Source organism: Perognathus longimembris, chromosome 8 (assembly GCF_023159225.1).
Source record: "Perognathus longimembris pacificus isolate PPM17 chromosome 8, ASM2315922v1, whole genome shotgun sequence".
NCBI classification, from domain to species: Eukaryota; Metazoa; Chordata; class Mammalia; order Rodentia; family Heteromyidae; genus Perognathus; species Perognathus longimembris.
This window is the reverse complement of record NC_063168.1, coordinates 2,141,923-2,164,218: the sequence shown is the minus strand read 5'-3', so window position 1 is coordinate 2,164,218 and position 22,296 is coordinate 2,141,923. Positions and strand designations below refer to the sequence as shown.

General features: G+C 43.7%; 2 protein-coding genes across 3 annotated transcripts in view; one reads left to right on the top strand and one right to left on the bottom strand.

The window, feature by feature from the left end:
• The window catches only part of Acoxl (acyl-CoA oxidase like), a 241,958-nt gene extending 234,673 nt beyond the window's left edge, over positions 1–7,285 (bottom strand). Inside the window, 1 exon segment of the mRNA XM_048353507.1 lies at positions 7,161–7,285. Within this exon segment, the coding sequence (XP_048209464.1) occupies positions 7,161–7,285 (125 nt within the window).
• Positions 7,286–9,602: 2,317 nt separating this feature from the next.
• Positions 9,603–22,296, top strand: part of Bub1 (BUB1 mitotic checkpoint serine/threonine kinase) — a 37,799-nt gene continuing 25,105 nt past the window's right edge. For both annotated transcript variants that reach the window (XM_048352313.1, XM_048352312.1), the window contains exons 1-9: positions 9,603–9,671; positions 13,508–13,567; positions 13,649–13,787; positions 15,041–15,237; positions 17,690–17,733; positions 19,145–19,245; positions 20,879–20,931; positions 21,021–21,205; positions 21,980–22,131. In XM_048352313.1, the coding sequence (XP_048208270.1) occupies positions 9,646–9,671; positions 13,508–13,567; positions 13,649–13,787; positions 15,041–15,237; positions 17,690–17,733; positions 19,145–19,245; positions 20,879–20,931; positions 21,021–21,205; positions 21,980–22,131 (957 nt within the window). In that variant the 5' untranslated portion in view covers positions 9,603–9,645. The remainder of the gene's footprint in view (positions 9,672–13,507; positions 13,568–13,648; positions 13,788–15,040; positions 15,238–17,689; positions 17,734–19,144; positions 19,246–20,878; positions 20,932–21,020; positions 21,206–21,979; positions 22,132–22,296) is intronic.

Here is a 22,296-nt window from a genome sequence, read left to right as displayed (position 1 = left end):
TGAGCAAAAGAAAGCCAAGTGAGAGTGTAAGGTCCTGAGTTTAAGCCCCAGTACTAGCACATACACACAAACACACACAAGTATGAAGAGGGCAGCCAAAGTTCCAAAAAAGGAGAAGCAGAGCTACTGGAACAGCAAGGACTACATAGAGCTGAAGAAGACTGTAGGGCCTGGTCACTGCAAGAGGTCCAGAGAGCTGCCATGCCTTAAGGGTCATGGTCCCAACACCTTGGACCAAGAGCTATGACACTAGCCACTGTCAAAGACTCAGGATCCTGACATGTAGGCTGATGCTTTTTTGTTTTGTTTTTGGTGCCAATCCTGGAGCTTGAATTTCAGGGTGTGAGTGCTGTCCCTAAGCTATTGTGCTTAAGGCTAGTGCTCTACCACTTAAGCCACAGCTCCACTTCTGGCTTTTTGGGGTGGTTAATTGGAAGTGCAAGTCTCACGGACTTTCCTGCCCATGCTGGCTATGAACCTTGCCTTGATCCTCAGATCTCGGCCTCCTAAGTAGCTAGGATTACAGGCGTGAGCCACTGGCTCCCGGCTGGCCTGAGGTTTATACCACTTTCTTTATAAGGCTAAGGGTCCCAGCACCCTAGGCCTGTGTGAGTTGTAGCACTACAAGTTGTCTCCTGGTTCTCCTTGCTGCTGTCTGCTGCCGCTGCCTCTTGCTGCTTGAAGCTGAGGATTACAGAAGCGGCCACGTGCCAAGGTTGCCGGTGGGCAAACAGAGTTCTACTGAATATCGGGAATGTCTGGCCCACAGCCCAGGAAAGCCCTGAAAACCACTTGATTTGGTCCTGCCATAGCAACCATGAGCGATGTTCTTATAGAAACATAAATTGATATTAGGTGATGCAAAATAAAAATAATGTAAATTTTGAAGGACAAGCAAAGAATGTCAAGGGGTAGACAAGACACATATGAATATCAGACAGGAGAGACGCCCATGTTTCTCGGCATCTGTCCACAGCACATTTGCCAGGACTGCGCTACCTCAGGAAAGTCAGTGCCGGGCAGGCTGAGAGTGAACACGCTGCCGAAGCGTGTCACGCATGGCGTGGTCAGAGACGAGGAGACGAGAGGCCATGAGATGAGGCCTCACAGCGCTGATGGCCTTGCATCTGATCACGGATGAACGTTGTCAACTTCTTTGTCCACACAGATGACCACTCCAATCCGATCTTTATCCACACATCCGCTCTCAACAAAAACTGAATCTCACAAAAAAAAGAATCGCTGATGAAGATCAAGAAAATTAGAGTACATAGAAATGACTTCAAGAATTGATTTTATGGGCTGGGGATATAGCCTAGTGGCAAGAGTGCCTGCCTCGGATACACGAGGCCCTAGGTTCGATTCCCCAGCACCACATATACAGAAAACGGCCAGAAGCGGCGCTGTGGCTCAAGTGGCAGAGTGCTAGCCTTGAGCGGGAAGAAGCCAGGGACAGTGCTCAGGCCCTGAGTCCAAGGCCCAGGACTGGCCAAAAAAAAAAAAAAAGAATTGATTTTATGAATGTCAGGGATGTTCCAAATCCAAAATGCAGGGTTAGATCAGCAACAAAAGCAAGATGATTTTTTAAAATGACTGTGCTGCCACACACACATCTGGATAGTAATTAAAACTTCAGCAGTGTGTCATCCTACAAATGGTGACTGTCAAGCAAAGTAGAGTGAATACGGAGGAGTGTCAATCTTTCCAAGACAGACAGCTGATCCGGAACATCATCCCAGCTCAGAACATGCTACATGCAATGACTTTGGAAGCTCCATGTGTGTGCAGAAAAGCAATGCTCTTCAGTGGTTTGGAGTAACAAGTAGCTTTCACCAGGCCTCATTGGGACAAAGCCAATGTTATTCAAATGAGTTGCATAGTGAGGGAAGTAATTGCAAAGAAACTGAGGCCCAAAGGACAACTCTAAAGGAACCACATGGTTCATTTCTCCCCTAGGAAGGACAAGAGCCTTCTGTGACACTTGAATGTTTTGGTGATTATGCAAAACAAATGCAAAGTTTGTGAAACCGTTTAAAAGAAGAGCTTGTGCACGGTGCTAGTGGCTGCTGCAGAGTTGTTAACACCTGACAAAATTGTCTCAGAGTGTTAATTTGTCTCAGAGAACTGTTTCAGATGAGATTATTTACTTAGCACGAGGTGTTGAAAAACACTGAAGAAGAATGCTACCGAAGATTCCCGACGTTTCACTTTGGCTTGTGAACAAATGAGACAACAGACAAAACAAACACTGCCCAACTGGTCATTTTCCTTCATGAGATGACGGCTTTGGACACCCAGGAAGTGGGGCGTAGTGGCTCACACCTGTAATCCTAGCTACTCAGGAGGCTGAGATCTAAGAAGCATGGGTTTGAAGCCGGCCCAGGAAGGAAAGTCTTTGAGACTTAGCTCCTAGCCACCAAAAAGCCAGACGTAAAGCCAGTGGCAGAGCGCTAGCCTTGGGCAAAAAAGCTCAGGGACAGTGCCCAGGCCCTGAGGTCAAGCTGGAGGACCAGCTCAAAAAAACAAAAAACAAAACAAAACAAAAACAAAAAAACAAAAACACGCTCTAGTATGGGGGGTGGAGAAGAACCACCCTTTGTTCTTGAATTATGAATCTGGCAATCCACATCATGATTTAATTGTTAGATACACATAGGAGAAGAGAGCAGCACCTGTCTCCATCATTTCCTCTCTGATGTGTTTCCTTTGAAAGCTGAAAGCCCTACTGAGTAGCTGTTATACAGGTAGGAGTCACAAAGACCTGGAAAAAGGATGTCCTGTGCACACTTGAGAGAGGAAAAAACTAGCAAGAAAATACGTAAAAATATCTCTGCCTCTCTCCTCATCCACCCCTGGTAGCAGATAATTTGCACTCCACCAGTCCAACACTCTCTCATCATCCCTTAGTTCTATTTTCTCTGAGCCTTGCATGCAAGAACATGGAAGTGACCTAGAAGGGACTAGTGACTCTAGTCTATACTGCATATGTCCTCTATGATTAGTAACTGTAAAACAATTCCTTCAATTCCTTCATCTCTTTTCTTTTGCTTCATGTAATCTGTTCCTTCCTTTATAGACTAGAGCGACAATTGACATTAAGGATAAAATCTCTGTTTATTTTATTTTAAATTTTGGTTTTTGAAAAAATAATTAAGAAAGCAAGGGGATGGGGTGAGGTGAGGTACTGGGGTGGGGAAGGGAAGGAGGGAGGAAAATGAGGAAGGGGATAACAGGTATGACAAGAAATGATGTATATGTATCCACTACCTTAAGCATGTAACTGTAACCCCTCTGTACATCATCCTGACAATTAACAAAAAGAGACAGAAAACAGAAAAAAAAAAAGATTTAACTAGACAGAAAATAAGGGAGAAGGGTAAGAAAATGAGAAGACAGGCCATGAGCTCCAATATCTGATAAGAGCAGTTCTAGCAAAGAGAACAGTGCAGATAAGTGATGAACATGAGTTTCCTTATTAGCAGGGCTGTTTGCTGCCCAACACAAAGAAGGAAATGTATGCCAAGCCATCCCATCCTGAAATTCTCTACCATCAATGCTAAACCGAAATTCCTAGACATTTCCAGAATGGTTGGACAAAAACAAGTCATATTTAAAGGTCATATTACAGAAGGAATCACTAATAGTAATGTTGCTTATTAGAAGGCAATAGCATAATGCCCTTAAAATTCAGAGAGAAGATTTATTACTCTCCTAGAAGTCTATACCCAGATAAACTTTAAGTCAAGCAACCTAAACATATCAAAACAATAATTCCAAGGCACTTTCTCAAGAAGTTATCAAATGAGAGAGTGTTCTGGCTATGTATGGCTATATATGGGTAGATCACAAAAGTTGGTTTGATTTGTTTAGAGAGAGACTTACTATGTAGCCTAGGCTCACTTGCTATGTAGCCTCGAACTCATGTATAGCCCAGCTGGCCACAAACACATGTGACTCATAAGATCCCCACAACTGGTACTAAACTTCCAATATCTGAATCTTTGGAAGAACAAACCACATCCAAACCTTAGTCACTCACAACCTTTCTAGTCATGCAAAACAATACACTGTCATTATGTGAACAATAGGCCAGGGATGGCCCTCACCAGCCTAGGGAATTGCTAGACTCTAGGGGCACTCTTTAATAGGTAAAGAGTAAAGGTTATAGCTGATAATCATTGAGAGACAAGGAAGCCAGCCCTCAGGAAAGAGACCTAGGCTGTGTCCACACAAATCTCAAGAGCTGGGATCTAGCCAGCTAGGGAGAAGACCATGTTCTGAGGAAGGTAGCAGTGAATAGGAAATTTCACAACCTCTTTTCTTGTGGAGGAAAGTGTTTTTGTAGACTCTTAATGTCTTAAGAGTGCTTAACCTGTACAAACCTCCCACTATGCCCACGCAGAACTGGGCCACTCCTGCCCCCCCCACCCCCCCCAGCATGTACTTGAACTTCAAAGGCCCATGGGTGATGGGGTTAGGGACTAGACACAGCAAACAGACATGTTTCATTTCTGGTATTCTATGAATACCAGAATTTTATATTCATAGAATATTAAAATATCCAGAAATAAGATCACTATCCCCTAATCCAAGTAAGATTAGGTCTAATAGTGGTACAATGAAACTTTTAAATATATGGCAAAATATTTCACCATTTAGGAAAAAAGATTATGAAATTATAGCTATGTCACTATTGTACTTCTGAACTCATAATGTAAATGAGCAAGAAGCCAAAAGAATGGCAAAGGTGTTAGTTAAGAGAATGAGATTTTGTTATCCCAACAGTGAGACATTATCCTCATATGTTTTTAGGATTACTTTTTCTGCAGTGTCGAATCCAACCTCAGCTCTCATGCTTGCTAGGAAAGTGCTCTACCACTGAGCCACAACCTCTGTTAAAAGCGTAGGAAGGAGGAAAAAGAAATCCCTCAATGTGGCCCACACAGGACATCAGTAGGCTACTGGCTTCGCAAGGCAGGCTTGCCTTTACCTCTGAACCGAAGGAAATGGCACACATCTCTCAGTCCAAATCATTGGATCTTAGTAGTGTGTCTTTGTTTCAAACTGCAACTGTACAGATTGAGAAGGCAATAGCTCATGAATAAGCTAGCCAAGGAATACAGGAACAGATGTCTATACAAAGGGTTTTATGCACTCTTCAAATGGTTAGGTTTCCAAAGAACCTATTTGGTTAGGTTACATCTGTTGAAATTTGTCCTCTTAGAAATTATAACAGAAAAAAATTATTTCAGTCATTTAAAAGAACATTAAAAACCAATTAATTATGTTGTATGAAAATAACTGTTTTCCACAACAAAATGAAATTCAGAAGAATAGCCCTGTTCTGTATTTTTATAAATCTATCAAGTACGACACACCCTGAAATCCCTGCTACTTTAGTGTAGTGAGAAAATGAGAGTGAAAAATGCCAATAACAGGGTAGAGGCTCAAGTGGTATAAGATGTTGCTGGGAAACACCAGACCCAGTACCACCTCCCTCCAAAAAAAAAAAAAAAGCCAGTAACATCTTGAGGTTTTTATAAAAACATTTTTTTTCCAGTCCTGGGGCTTGAACTCAGGGCCTGAGCACTGTCCCTGGCTTCTTTTGCTCAAGGCTAGCACTCTGCCACTTGAGCCCACAGCACCACTTCTGGCTTTTCTGTGTATGTAGTACTGAGGAATCGAACCCAAGGCTTTATGTATGCTAGGCAAGCACTCTACTGCTAAGCCACATTCCCAGCCCATAAAAACAAATGTGAACTCAGTGAAATGGTCTCAGGTGTCCCAAGAATCCCAGTACCAGACCTTGATAAATGACTTAAAGAATTTGTGAAGCCAGGTGCTGATGGCCTACATCTATAATCCTCGCTACTCTGGAGGCTGAGATCTGAAGACCACGGTTCAAAGTCAGCCCATGCAGCAAAGTCTGTGAGACTCTTATCTCCAGTAAAGTACCCAGCAAAGGCCAGAAGTGGCGCTGTGGCTCAAGTGGTAGAGTGCTAGCCTTGAGCCAAAGAAGCTTCAGAACTGCACCCAGGCCAACTGGCACCAAAAAGAAAGAATGAGTGATTTGAGGGTGAACGGACATAAGAAATGAAGGAGATAGTCAACAACATACAAACCATTCCACACCTTCCATTTTTCAAGGCCCCCGCACCCACACTACTCTACTACATAAACCCAGTGCAGGAACTCTACATTTTTCACCTCCACTTTTACTAAAGCCATTTGTTTTCTTCTCGAGCCAGGTCTTTTGGCTGAACCCTGGGCCGCAAGCCTATTAGGAAAGCGTTCCTACTTTCTATTTCTTCAGTGAAGTAACTTTACCTCAACGGGGCTCCAACCCAGGACCCTCCTGTCCACCTCCCCCATGCCTTTCTAGTCCCTAGGCCTACAGCTGGATGCCAGCATGCCAGCTCCTCTGCCCAGGGAACTCTTGAGAATGAATTAAATCTGGGCTGAGCATTAGCTAGTTGGTTAATCCTCCTTGGAACACGCTGACATCTATACTGTTTGTCAGAGATTATACTGTGCAGTTTGGGGGTTAAGAGACTTGTGCTTGCTAAGCCACATCCCTAGCTAAACGTTTTAACCTGGTGCTTTAAACCAGGACTTTCCTATAATAGATTCCCAAGTGGATCTAATCGGACTTTTCAGCTCTGAAAGGGGCTCAGCTGCGCTGCGGAGCACAGGACAAAAGCCCGCGCAGTGAGACACAGCGCTGTGGCCTGCTCGTGGCTGGCCAGCGACCGAGTCACTTTTTCCACTAGTAAATTGAGCTGCACCCTTTGATGTCACCACAGTGACACCTGGGGCTCCCTTAAAACCAAGGTCCCCCTGCTGTTGTTCTGGACTCAAGACCCGGGTTTAGAAGCAAGGCCAGTCCTTCTTACCATGACTGTCCCACCCGAGCAGAGGGCTCGCCACATCTACGACAAGCAGGACCAAGCTTTGGAGTCGCAGGCCACCTCCGGAGGGCTGAGGAAACAGCAGTGAGGGGCTGTACCCACCTCCTTCCAGGGAGGACGAGGACCCGGCCTGCCTCTGGGGAGCAGCCCACCCCACTCCTGGTTCTTGTCCCAGGGGGCTCTGTGATGCCTGCAGGCCCGCATAGGCTGGGAATGCACCACAGGCCCTGGCGCGGCAGCTCAGGCCCCTACCTGTGCCAGAAGAGCGGGTGGCTGCCCAAGAGGCTGCGCAGCTCGTTCTTGAGGCTCCAGAAGTCGCCGTCCAGGTAGCGCTGCAGGGAGGAGTCCCCAAGCCCCAGGTCCCGAGCCAGCTCCATTGCAAGCCCCTCACCGCTACCTTTACCCTAGGCTTCTCCCCTGAGCTCCCCGCTTCCTGCAGGGTGCCGCCCCCCTCCTCCCCAAGAGCACTTTCTCCTGATCGCCACCCCTCCCCCCCTCCCCTCCTCCTTGGAGCTGGCCCCACCCCTACCGGCCTCCTCCCTTCCCCAACCTGACCCACTGGGGTCAAGAGCTCTTCTGTGATCTCCAGCCTTTCCAAGGACTTAACTCTTACAAAATTGTGGAGGCCAAGAGGCCAAGTGTGAGATCCTTAGAAGGAATGCTGGTCAGGTGGCTCGGGCGCTGGAGAATGGGTGCTCTGTGCTGAGCCTTCCTTTCCATGCAAGCCAGCTACCTGGCCTGTCTACCCACTCCCATTTGGCTATGGCTGGCCCCCAAACCCAACTGCACCTCAGCTCCCATCCCCACCGTTTTCATCCTGACCATTATGTAAACGTGATCTGTAGTCAGCTCAGACCCGAGTAGCTAGGAGCTATGGCCAGAATTCTGTCATTGGGGGCCAGTGGGAAATGTTATAATCTAACTGTAAAAATGTTCCAGAAGGTCACAAGCGCTCAATAGCTATGCCCGTATGAACACATATAAGATGATGCCAAGCGAAATGAACTCCACGTTATGGAAACAAGTGGTATATCACTGTTGTAGTTATTTTCAACATGCCATGTGAATCGGTACCTTTGTTATCTCTCGTATTCCCTTCCTGTGGATTTACCCCTGCTATCATTGTAACTGATCTTAGCACCCTGAATACTGTACATACATGTATTAGAACAAGGGAGGGGAAAGGGAATACCAAAATCAAGAGACAAATGATAAAATGACAAACCATTGCAACAGCAATACTTACAAAACCATTTGGTGTAAACCAACTGTACAACTCATAGGGGGAAGAGGGAAACGGGGAAGGGGGAGGGGGGAAAATGAGGGAGGTGGTAACAAGTTGGATAAGAAAGTACTTGCTTTACATATGAAACTGTAATTCCTCTGTACTTCATTTTGACAATAAAAAAGAAAAAAGTTCCTTTCTTCTAATTGTCATGCACATTATTGATTCTCCTTTTTAAAAATTTAATTAATATATTTTTGGTGACAGTACTACTGGGACTTGAACTCCGAACCTCATTCTCTTGCTTTTTTTTTTCCATTCAAAGCTGGTACTCAATGTCTTCTGGCTTCTTGCTCTTTAGTTGGAGATAAGAACCTTTAGTTGGAGATAAGCATCAGGGAAGTCTTTTCCTGACTGAGCTGGCTTTGAACCACGATCCTCCGACCTCAGCCTCTTGAGTAGCTAGGATTACAGGGATGAGTTGCCAGTGCCTAGTTTGGTTCCCCCTTGAAACTGACTGCCTTAACACAGCACAGGATTTCCAGTTCTAGAGGTCAACGTCCACAATGGATCAAGGTGCTGGCTGGGCTGGGCTTCTTGCACACTTGGCTCTGGGTCCCTTCATCAGCCCAATCTCTGCATCAAGCAATTTTCTTTTGACTTTCACCTTCTTGCTTCTCTCAAAAGAGTTCTTTACACTGGCCCCATCTAAGTAATCCAAGATAAACTTTTTTTTTTTTTTTGTCGGTGGTGGGGCTTGAACTCAGGGCCTGGGCGCTGTCCCCGAGCTCTTCAGCTCAAGGCTAGCGCTCTACCCCTTGAGCCACAGCGTCACTTCCGGTGTTGTGGTGGTTCACTGGAGGTCAATGGCGTCCAGCCCCCCGGCCTGCAGCCCCCGGGGCTTTATCAGAGGTGACCGGCCCGACCCTCCAGAGCCGGCGCCGAGGCCGCCTCAGCGCTTCCGGGTAAACACCGGGGAGGGCGGGCCCGGTGCTCCGCCGCGCGGGCCACGCCCCCGCCGCGGGATTTCCGGTGGTTCCCGGGCTGCCCCGCGCTGGCTTGGAACGGCGGCCCGGCGCTCGGGCCCGGCTCTGAGGGCCGGGGAACTCGGGGAGCTGCAGCCCACGGGTGCCTCCCCGGGATAACGCGTGGCTCGTGTCGTGGTGCGGGCCCGGTGCCCTCCCGAGAGCTTCAATCCCCCGGCCCCCGCGCCGGCGCCGTGCCCGCGCCCCCTGCCGGCCGACAGCCGCACCCGCCCGCTCACCTCAGACCGCCGCCGGGCTCGGGTTCACCCGGGGCTGAGAGAACGCGGGCGGGGCTTCCGGGGGGAGAGGAGGAAGGCGGGACCTGGTCTCCCGGCAACGGGCCCAGCGATTGGCCAGCCCCTCTGCAGCTGTGGCCAATGGCCAGCCGCCTTGCTAACGTTCGCCGCGGCCACGGCGGCTGCGCGGAGAATTCGAATCGTCTCCCTCACGCCGCCGCTGGGCCCGCGCGGCCCGCGTCCTCCTCGCCATGGACACCCCGGAGCACGTCTTTCAGTAAGTCCACTCGGCCCTCCCGGCCTCCCCCGACCCTGCCCCAGGCCCTGGGTTTGGGGGGAAGCCCAGCCGGGCCGGCTGCGGGGCGGTGCGCGGGGCGGGCGGCCCACCCGGGGGACCCCGCCGACCGAGGCCGGCTGCGGGGCGGGGCGCGGGGCGGGCGGCCCACCGAGGCCGGCTGCTGGGCGGTGCGCGGGGGCGGGCGGCCCACCCGGGGGGCACCGCCCGCCGTCGCCGCTGCCCGGCTGCCCCGGTGACCGATTCAAATTTAGAAATAGGTTTAGAAAAATATTTCCCAGGAACTTGTCGTATACCTACCTAATCTCACTCCATCACCTAAAACGACTCTCCGAGCTTATGTAAAGTGTTCCCAGTGTTTCTTTTTAACATTATATTCTTGTAGTGTGTCTGTGTGTGTACATTCCCTCCCTTTATCTCAGATGGTTCTGGAGCCGGGCTCAGGGCCGCCTGGTCAAGCCTGCCACACGCAGGTGGCCATTGAGGTCACAACACCTACAGAGCACGCCAGGTCACACGCGGGTGGCCAGTGGAGTTACCACCTGTTTACATAGCATCTGTTTGAGCCAACCTATCGCTCTAGTTAGAATTGGTGCTTGGATTTGGGGGGGGCGGGTACTATTGTTCACTGAGAGGGGGAACCTTTCCCTCGGAATCTGGGCAGAGGGGGCGTGGCCTTCAACGCTGAAGTTCAGGGACATGAAATCTTAGTGGAGGTGGAGCCAGCTTTTGCCCTCTTTCATCTGAGATGGAGCCAGCCTGCCAGCCCCCAACAAGATCAAATGTAGCAGAGGAACACACACTTTTTGCCTAACAATATCCTTGGAGATGAATACATAAATACATCTTTTTTAATTTTTACAAATTCAGAGTATAGACATTTGGGCTGTTGAAATAGTGTTCGAGTAAAAATACTGTACATACGGTATTTTGCATTTACACGGACGTATCTCATTTCCAGATTTCCCCTTACCCACTGTTTCAGTTACCTACATTCATCTGTGGTCTGAATATCTTGCATGGAAATTTCCAAATATTCCTTAAGTTTTAAATTGGATGAGACTAAACAGAGCTTCTCTAATGGCCCAGCAGTCCCACTCCTGGACATTTACCCAAGTGAACACAAAACAGGCTGCACTCTTGCTTGCAAGAGGTATGAGTGCCTGCTTCCCCTTACCTACTTTTTTTTGCTCTTATCACATTTTGTTTTTCCAATCAGATGGATAAGAGAGACATTGTACTTCATTGAGGTGGATTTCTCTTTTGAGAGAGTTTGAACTTACTTTCTATGTGCAAAACCTTGTAATTCAAGCCAGCTGCTAGTGGTTCATGCTTGTACTCCTAGCTGCTCAGAAGGCTAAGATCTTAGGATTGTCGTTCAAAGCCAGCCCAGGCAGGAAAGTCCATGAGACTCTTACCTCCAATTAGCTACCCAAAATCTGGAAGTAGAACTGTGGCTCAGGTTATAGCTAGCCCTGAGCAAAAAAGCTCAGGGATAGCACCCAGTCCGTGAGTTCAAGCACCAGGACCAACATACATACACACACACACACACACACACACACACACACACACACACGAGAGCCTAAAATTCTTGGTGAAATGCTTTTTTTTCTTTTTTGGTGTTTTATGCCTTTAGCTCATTTTCAATTGTTAGAAATCCTTTTATTTTCCCAGCTTGTCATTTCTCTTGTCTCTGGTTGGTGGTTTTTTAAAAGAACTTCTGTTTAACTGGTTTGTACAAAGAAGCTTTGTATTATTGCACATTTGTCATTATATTGCATTTTTTTCTGTTAGGACTACTGGATTTTGAGTTATAAGGAATATTGGTTTCATTTCTGTACTAGGCTGATATCCAGAAGAGAGTGAAATTTAAGATTTTCCTTCCCTTGTTAAGGTTCTTTAAGTTAGCCTCTGGAATAATTGGATATAGATGACCAAGAGAAAAGGCATAGACATTTCATCATGTGCAAGTCCCTGAGAGTCTCAAAATAGAGGTTATCACGTGACTTATGAAATGGTAACCTCTCTCTACAACACCTTAATAATAACAATAAAATTACATTTAAAACAAGTGTCACAAAAGGAAGATGAGGCAGCTAAAAAGCATCATTTGAGACGGTCAGCTGTTGACTTTACTAATATGGGATTGAGGCAAATTTCTGTTACAGAAAGATTGCTGTCCAGATCTACAGTTTGTTTGAATAACTCAGTATGCCAAAGTAGTATATTTGGAGGTCTCCTATAAAATATTTTAATCTCTTGAAAAAAAAATCTTACAGGGCTGGGAATATGCTTAGTGATAGAGAGCTTGCCTAGTATGCATGAAGCCTTGGGTTCAATTCCTCACTCAGTACCACATACACAGAAAAAGCTCAAAGTGGTGCTGTGGTTCAAGGGGCAAAGTGCTAGCCTTGAGTTACACAGCTCAGGGACAGTGCCCAGGTTCTGAATTCAAGCCCCAGGACTGGTTTTCTTTTGTTTTCTTCTTAGTACTTAATATAACCTGACATAATTCAACTTTCTGTTTGTTCATTTGTTTGCCTCAGCATCTGAGCTCCCAGAAGAGTTTTGTTTTGCTTGGCTGACTTTTTTCTTTTCTTTTCTTTTCTTTTGTGGTATTATGGTTTGAACTCAAAGGTCTTATGTTCACTAGGTAAGTGCTTTACCACTTTAGCTACATCTCCAGTCCTTTTTTGCCTGGGTCTGACTTCAGATTATAATCTCTATCTCCAACTCTGAGTAGCTGGGATTATAGAGGTGAGCCACCATGCCTGACTGCAGTTTAGTTGCCTTCTTAAAAGCTGTAGTTGGGTATGTGGAAGTAAGAGAAGCAGAGTCTTCTGAAAGCTCTAATGACTGATACATGGGCACTGCTATCATGTGCTCTTCCTCAAGGGCAATGTGTTTCCTTGGGTCCCAGGAAACTCTTAAGTTGTGGTGCTCCTGCTGTCACACCCAAGTTGGTGTAAGCCTTCTTCCATCTTGTTCTAGCCATTCTTCTGGGAAGCAAGAAGAGAGGTCTGAGTAGGATCATACCCTAATCCCACTGTTCCAAAGAGAGCAGCCAGCTCCCAGACATGGCCCCTCAAAGAAGCTCTGCCACTGGGGACCAGTGAGAAGGAGAGGCAGGGATAGAGCTAGAGATGAACTTTCATCAGGAGAAACACTGCTTCTGAGTTTCCTAACCACTTCTGAGTGAATGTTATTTCACGTTGTGTACTATAGCATTTGGGGTAATAATTTAAGTTTTCTACGTTAAGGGATATAAATGAGATCCCTGTATAACTGAAGGGATATTTTTTTTGCTCTTAAGAATTATAGACGGAGAGACAGTAAAGACCAAGTCTGTGAACACTGTATATGTGCTTGATACATTGTATATTGCATATGTGTCTACCTGACCTAGACAAGGGATGGAAAAACAGGTTGTAAGATATCACAAGAAATGTACACACTGCCCTACTATGTAACTGCACCCTCTTTGCACAACACCTTGTAAAAAAATTTATGTTCAATTAATAAAAATAAATAAATAAAACGCCAAAAAAAAAAAAGAATTATATTTAGGGGGCTGGGGATATGGCCTAGTGGCAAGAGTGCTTGTCTCATATACATGAGGCCCTGGGTTCAATTCCCCAGCACCACATATACAGAAAACGGCCAGAAGTGGCGCTGTGGCTCAAGTGGCAGAGTGCTAGCCTTGAGCAAAAAGAAGCCAGGGACAGTGCTCAGGCCCTGAGTCCAAGCCCCAGGACTGGCAAAAAAAAAAAAAAGAATTATATTTAGCATCTCACATGTGCCTTTCATCCTTCTAGAATGTTTGAATCCCATATGCGAAACTACCAAGGCAATGATCCACTTGGAGAATGGGAAAGGTTAGCATTTACTTTACTTTTTCCCTTTACACCAGCTATATGATACTCTATAGGAAACTAACATTATCTGTGTCTTTCTAGCTACATGCAGTGGGTAGAAGAGAATTTTCCTGATAACAAAGATTACTTGATAATATTACTAGAGAATTTACTGAAGGAATTTTTAGATGAGAAGAGATACCACAACGACCCAAGATTCATCCGTTGTTGCTTAAAATTTGTGAGTATACTTTCAGATGGCTAATCAGATCAAAATGATGTTCTTTTGTTTTTTGTTGTTCCCCTAGGTCTTAAGATTGTTTGGAGCTATCTTCTATTTAACTTCCTTGTTTCCAGTCATATTTTTATTAATTGTATAATCAGAGATGTTTACTTTAGAAAGAAAATGCAGTATTTAGACAATGATTTAACTTTTAAAGCATACTCTTTTATTTCATATCTGCAAGTGTTCCAGCATGAGACAGAAATACAAAGCTTAAAAAAATGTTTGTTGAGTAGGAAGTGTTTGGTGGGGGGAGGGGAGATAAGCAGAAACTCCCATGTACTAAAAGGGCCTTTGGAAGCAAATTAAATTCATACAATAATTAAAATTTTGCCTCTCAAAGACTAAATTTAGTACTAAAAAGATAAGACAGTGTCAGGCCTTAAGAGGTTGGGACAAAGCTTGGAATAAAGGTTGGGGCATGAATTCTAGTAATAAAAATCATAGATGGAGTGAGTAAGAGTAAACATAAACTTGTTCGGTCAATTATAAAATAAGCCCCTGTGGAACTTGAGCAAGTTCAGATTAAGAGTAAGGTAATATCGCACGTAGTAATTAGCACACGCTCCACTCACTTGGGAAATAGTGCAGATAATTTTGTGAATATTGAGTGTCAAGGTTTGCATCAGAACTGTACATACCTTTACCTATGCAGTGTATATCCTCAGTCCTTTACAAGGACTGAACAGTGGAGGGCTGTCTGGATTCTGGGCCTGACCCACACTAATAATTTTATTGTCCTTATGTCTTTTTGTGGATTGATTTAGCATTCCTAGTGTCCTTATTTACTTACTTTCTTTTTTTTTCCTGAATAATTATTTATTGTCAAAGTGATGTTCAGAGGGATTACGGTTTCATAGTAAGGCAGTGGGTACATTTTATTTACTTACTTTCATGCAGAGTATATGTATTTATGATATGCAGTACGATATTCCAATGCATATATGTAATGGACAATGATCTACTCAGGCTAACTACATATCCATCATCTCAGATACCTGTCACTTCTTTGTGTTGGGAGCATTCAGAATCTTCTCTAGCTATTTTGAAATACAAAATTAACTCGTGAACCATAGTTATCCTGTTGTTAGGATGTTCTGCTGCTAATATTAGAAGTTATTCCTCCTGGCCAGCAGCCCATATACCTATTAACCTCTTCTCAGTCACTCCACCTCACTTTTCATGTGTGTTTTTTGTCTGGGTTCTTATAGGCTGAGTACAACAGTGACCTCCATCAGTTTTTCGAGTTTCTGTACAACCAGGGAATTGGAAGCCAGGCCTCTGCTCTGTACATTTCCTGGGCAGCACATCTAGAAGCCCAGGGAGAACTGCAGCACGCCAGTGCCGTTTTTCGTAGAGGAATTCACAACCAAGCTGAACCTAGAGAACAACTGCAGCAACAGTACAGGTAGTTTCAAAACAGGTTTCAATTAATTGAGAATGGAATGTTTGCTTTTTTAAAAATTGTGCAATTTGAAGTGGCACTGTGGCTCAAATTGGTAGCGCACCAACCTTGAGCAAAAAGAGCTCAGGGACAGTGCCCAGATGCAGAGTTCAAGCCCCATGACAGACGAAAAAAAGTACTATGCTTTTTAGTGGGAAATCCTTCCTGTGGAAAATGTGGTCAATATAGAATAGTATTAGTATATCATAATATACCATTATACCATAACATACTGCTCTCTCTCATTGAACTTTTAGGTTGCTTGCAACATTTTGGTTTTTATAAAGAACAACATTACATTAATCTGGTTTTCATTACTCTAACAAAATACCACAGACTGAATAATTTATAAAGAATAAAGGTTTATTCAGCTAATTTCTGGAGGCTGGGAGAGTCCTAGATAAGTAGTCGCTTGTGGTAGGCTCTTTCTTGCTGGTGGGGACTTCACATGGGAAGAGGGTCACATACAAGAGAGAGAAAGTGGCTTTTGTAACCCATTAATCTGTGATAATAGGCTAATCCACTCATTAGCAGAGCCCTTAAGACTGAACAAATTTCAGTACGAGTTTTGGTGAACATCAAAACCATAGCAAATGGTAAATATCAGAAGGAACACTATTTTCTCCCACAATTTTTCCTTATTCTGTAATTAAATATACCTTATTTTAGGCCTTTATTGGCCTTTTTCCTTTTTTTTTTTTTTTTTGGCCAGTCCTGGGCCTTGGACTCAGGGCCTGAGCACTGTCCCTGGCTTCTTTTTGCTCAAGGCTAGCACTCTACCACTTGAGCCACAGCGCCACTTCTGGCCATTTTCTGTATATGTGGTGCTGGGAAATCGAACCCAGGGCCTCATGTATACGAGGCAAGCTCTCTTGCCACTAGGCCATATCCCCAGCCTGGCCGTTTTCCTTTTTATAAAAATATTTTACTTATGTTTCCAATTCTCTTGATAAAGTCTAGAATTGGAGCTGTTGAGGCAAAGGGATAGTAACAGTTTTAAGGCTGGGGCTGCATGTAGCCACACTGCCTGTTTAAAGGCTGTACCCGTTTGTCACTGTCCTCATGAGCAGAGTCAGAGGCACCCTGTCCACTGCATGCTCTGCCATCATTTAATACACTGCCTTTTTAAAAGAACTTTCCTACAGGGCTTGTACTTTAAAATTTTTATTAGGAATATTTTCAAAAACATGAAAAAGAAAAATTAGTATCATAAACCTCCATTTATATACCACATTCTTTTAATAATTACTAACTTTTTTTAACTGGTCCTGGGGCTTGAACTCAGGGCCAAACACTGTCCCTGGCTTCTTTTTGCCCAAGGCTAGCATTCTACCACTCAAGGCACAGCACCACTTCCAGCTTTTTCCATTTGTGTGGCGCTGAGGAATCAAACCCAGGGCTTCATGCATGCTAGGCAAGCACTCTACCACCAAGCCACATTCCCAGCCTCTAATTATTGATCTTCTGTCATACTTTTTCTGTGCTGATGAATTTTAAAGCAGCAGATATTTTGCCCCAAACACTGCCATAAACATCTCCAAAATGTTATTTCTTACAGAATCTTATTCCATAATCACTTAACAAAAGTAATAATTCTTTAATATCATCTGTCTTTCCTCGTAATATAAACCAATTTGGTTACAATTGATTTATTTAAATTAAGAGCCAAGCTATATTTAGCATTTTGCTGTACATCTCTTCCTTACAATGTGCTTGTACACTCTTGCTCAGGCTTGGGAACTGTGCATTTTTGACAGTTGATAAAGTGCCATGAAATGACATATTTGAGAACTGCTCATCGCATGAGCAGAAATGATCGGTCTTTTGAAGTTTTATACTTGTAGTTCTTCAAAATGTTATATTCATTGTGAAGTAGAGGTTCGAACATGCTGAGTTATGTTTACAGGCCTCACACATGGAAAAAGTACATTTGTTATATAGATTTGAGAAATGTAGGCTTAAGGGCAAACCAGTGACTTTTGTGTGTGCATGTGTATGTGTTGGACCTGGAGCTTGAACACAAGGTTTAGACACTGTTCCTGAGTATTTTTGCTCAAGACTAGTGCTCTACCACTTGAGCTACAGCTCCACTTTGGACCTTTTGGTGGTTAGAGTGTCATGAACTTACCTGCCTGGGCTGGCTTAAAAATGCGATCCTGGCATCTCAGCCTCCTGAGTGCCTAGGATTACAGGTGTGAGTCTCTGCACACAGCAAAGACATTTTCTAGTAAGTATATTGGGTATGAGGATATACTCAGAATTTTATTCCTTAATTTTGAGACAACTCGGAAATTCCATTTTATGTTCTTTCTCCTCCTCAGTGTCCACTGGCTTATATTAAGTTTCTATTTGAATATATGTATGTATTCAACTGTAAATTTATAATCTACATGAACATCTTTCTACCATCTTTTAGGTTATTTCAGATGCGCCTTACTGAAACTCGTTTGCCAGCTCAAGGTACATAATCCTTTCCAAAATCTCTAGATTGTTAATTATTTACTCTCTAATATCCACTGATTTTTCTTTGTCTTGAAAAACAGAAAAGTATATGTAGTATTATGTACTGTCTTGGGTCATGAGGATAGCACTGTACTAATAATAAAGCCCATAAATAACCCGAGGAACAAGGCCTCTGACTTACCTATCTTCGCCCTTTAATAGAGCAAACATGCAAGCAAAGCTGATGCTTTTATTCTATCGCAGGGGATGAGGTGGGGAGGTGTTTAAAAAAACATTGTCAGGCATGGTGGATTGCTTCTGTAATCCCAGTAATTTCAGCACTTGGTTGGTTAAAGCAGGAAACAGAAGTTTACCCTGTTTCAAAAAGTGAAATAAAAAGATTTCCCAAAATAGATTCTAGATTCAATCTGTTCTAAATTGCATCCATGTGTTTCAGGTAACATTTAGGAAATATGGTCCCTTTTTTTCTATAGAAAGAAAAATCTATGCGGGGCGGGGGCGGGACGGCGGCGTGGTTGTGTGCTTGTACTGGGGCTTGAACTCAGTACTGTCTCTGAGATTTTTTTGTTCAAAACTAGTGCTCTTATCACTTGAGCCATAGCTCCACCTCTAGCTTTTTAGTGATTAATTAAAGATAAAAGTCTCAGAGCCTTTCCTTCAACCACAAATATCAGATCTCAGCCTCCTGAATAGGTAGGGTTACAGGTGTGAGCCACTGGCACTCAGCAAGGCTTTATGTTTATTTCCTGTACTACTTTGGGTGTTTTTAATGTTTGGGTGTTTAATGTTTCTATGGTATTTAGATTTTAAAATGTTTTAATTCCGGGCTGGGAATATGACCTAGTGGTAGAGTGCATGCCTCGCATACATGAAGCCCTGGGTTCGATTCCCAAGCACCACCTATATAGATAAACGCCAGAAGTGGCGCTGTGGCTCAAGTGGCAGAGTGCTAGCCTTGAGCAAAAAGAAGCCAGGGACAGTGCTCAGGCCCTGAGTCCAAGGCCCAGGACTGGCAAAAAAAAATAAAATAAAATAAAAATGTTTTAATTCCATTTTCTGAGAAAATGTGAATGCATTGAGTCAAGGAAGAAAGGGAGCTGGAATGTGACTTAGAGGAAAAGTGCTTACCTAGCATGCATGAAGCCCTGGGTTCAAATCTTCAGCAAAAATTCCTCAGAAAAAGCCAGAAGTGGCACTGGGGCTCAAGTGGTAGAGTGCTAGGCTTGAGAAAAAGAAACCAGGGAGAGTGCTCAGGCCCTGAGTTCAAGCCCCAGGATTGGCAAAATAATGATGATGATGATGATGATGATGATGATGATGATGATGATGATGATGATGATGATGGAAAAGAGAAAAATAGAGCAAAGTAATTTATTTTTTCCTTATTTTGTCCCCTCTTCTCTCATAGAGAAAGCCTCTCAACCTCTGCATAATGCCCAAGTTTTAAACCAAGCAGTAGCATCAAAATCAAGTCCAGAAAAAAACCCAGCCGGAGTTTCTAAGATTCAGGTAATATTGGCATTTTTAGGTTGAATACAAACTAGGAATGTACTCGGCATCCATCTTGGCTGCTTTCTGTATCCCCTTGAGCGTCTCTTTTATTTGGCGGTGACTGGGTCACTACACTTTAGTGCGGCTTCCTGGGCCTGTGTCATCTACTCCTGATCAACTCTTATCAGTAGTCACCAGACCCAGGGATCCCCACCACACCACCTCCTGTCCTTACTTCCTCCCCAGCAATTTCTTATCTACCACTCTCTACTGCCAGCTTCTTTCACTGGCCCAGGAAACCCTATTTTGGATCTCTCCTAACTGGAGGCTCCTGAGCCTTGCTGAAAAAATAAAAAATCGTTGATGCTCAGAACCTCAACCAGGACTCTCCTTCCAGTGTCCCAGCTCACTCATTATGTCATGTGTGTCTCTTACATTTCCCAGTTCACCCTTGAAGGCCTCATTATAGTGACGTTAAACTTCTTTTCACTCTTCTCTAGACATCTTTTTTGCTCTTCTCAAACTTGGGACCTGTCTTCCTTTAACCATATTCTTGTGCACTAGAAAAAAATACTATTTCTACACAGGCATCAAACGATACCTTTTAATCTAATGCCATCAGCACCAACCAATAAATGTAACTTTGTCTTTCCCTGCCATCCCAGTGGGAGTAGGTGCCTGATTTTTATTCCCATGGAGATTTTTGCCCTATCAAGATTTCCTCTACTTTGATGGCTTCTCAGAATGTAAAAAGCCCATCTTTCCTCCTTACCATCGTGTTTGTAGCATCTTTCCTTTTCATGGTGCAACCTGTCTGTCTGAGCTCACCTAGGATCTCTTAGAAGTTTATCTAACAAAAGTTTAACACATCCCTAGCCTTGATATATAGTACAAATTGTACCGATTTTATACTTGCCAATATGTCCCATATACATACCTGCCAGCCTCATTATAATACACTGCCATGGCCGCCTATGTATTTAGATGGAAGAGATGATATATATGAAATGTGAAGTCAGTATTTAGTGAATAAATCCTAGCATTGAAAACTCTTGGGCTTTTTGTTTGTTTTGTTTTTGGTAGTACTGAGGATTGAATCCAGGGTCTTGTGCTTGCTAGGCAGGTGCTCTGTCACTTGAGTAATAATACCCCCAGCACCTTTTCCTTTGTTTATTATTGAGATAGGATCTTGCTTTATGCGCCTGCCTTCCTAGGCTCTTGTTTTTGCTTCCCCATGACACTGAGGATGGCAGCCTTTGTGTTTCCCCTGTAGCTGGGATAACAGTGCATGCTACCCCACCTCCCCTTTCCTTGAGATGGGAGTCTTTCAGACCTTGAGATCCTCCAGGCTCTGTCTCCAAGTATACTAGGAATTCTTGAGGATTAATGTAATAGCAGATTTTAAAAAAATTGTTCCCTGTTTATGCTTCTTTCTTGGTGTGTTTTTCTTTAGGAGGAGTTATGATAGTGATGCCACTAAAACTTTAGCTGCTGATCATAATATGAGCACATATATAAATCTATTTGAGATTGAAAGGCCCTTCCACAGAAGCATTTTCATACTGATTTGTGAAATAGTATGGATGAAGCTGACTTTAACTGTTTTCTTTTTTAATAAGTAGACACTTACATTTGTTTTTTTTTCCCTTAGGGTTCTGAAGTTTCTGGAGCAATACCTTCAGCTTGTAACAAAGAGTCAAATATGCAAGTATAATCGGTGCATTGCTCCATTCCTTAGTTTCCTTCCATTTTGTAATTTCCAGTATTGTAAACGGTGCCCTTTTCCCTTGTAGGGAGCAAAGGGTAGTCATGATTTCTAAATCAGAATGCTCTGCGCACTCATCTGGGGCTGCCAGCGCTGGTCTGCAGCCGGTCGTTATGTACTGCAAGGAAAAGCTGATTCGTGAAGAAACAGAATTTTCCTTTGAAGAGCTTAGAGCCCAGCGATACAATCAGCGAAGGAAGCATGAGCAATGGGGTACTTTTATCTCATATTTTGAGTTATTTATATGTCATTTAAAATAAGTAATTGCATTTTTGATCAAATAATTGACAGTGCTATCACACTACAGAGAGTGTGTGTAGCCTATCCTGTAAGAGGCTTAGAAATCCTCGCTAAGCATTAGCATGGCAGCCATGTTTGAGTGGTGGCTCAGCCCTTGCCTTGGCAGCATTGCTCATGTAGAAACAGCACTGCTCTAGTCGATGTCATTAAGATTTTTCAGAGTGATCTGTGTGGATTGGTACTTTAGCGTAGTCACTCTAAATTTGTTGGCCACTTATACTGTGAAAGGATTAGATTGAGAATGAAAGTTCAGAAGAGATTTTCCAAGTTCTGTACCTACTTTAAACAAATCAAGCAAAAAGAATTCTCTGATCAATGTGCCCTATTACTTATGACTATGGAGAAGGCTAAGTTTAATTCCTCACAGGAGGAAATGTGTACCTTAATACAACTCTCTTTTACTATAACAACATAGATCCCAGGAAAATGAATCTTTGTTCCACTACAGATTCTCTACTACATAGGTTAGACTGTATCCATTCTGTGAGAATATCATTTATGTTTGATCAACAACAAAGAGAATGGTGAACTCATACTTCATAGAAAACCCATTTTTATTATTACTATTATTGTTATTATCTTTAAGTAGTTATGTGTTGGGGACAGCTGTGCCTTTAAGAGGGGACATTTTTTTTCTCTATGGACCTGGATTTAAGCTTTGCAAACTATTTTTTGCCTTTCCTAAAGTAAATGAAGACAAACATTATATGAAGAGCAGGGAGGCTTGTGCTTTTGAAGAACAATTATTAAAACAGAAAATGGATGAACTTCACAAGAAATTGCATCAAGTGGTAGAGCTATCCCACCAGGATCCATCTGCTTGCCGGGAAAGGTCTGAGGTATGTGGTATGTCCATGCTCTTCGCCAGTCAGGCCTGTGACCCAGTGGGGATGGTGTTTGCAATTATTGCGTATTAATTTAAACTTTATAATGTTTACCTAATCTTTCACATAATGTATTCCTGACTCTGAAATAGAATACCATGATCATCAAGCACTTTCTTT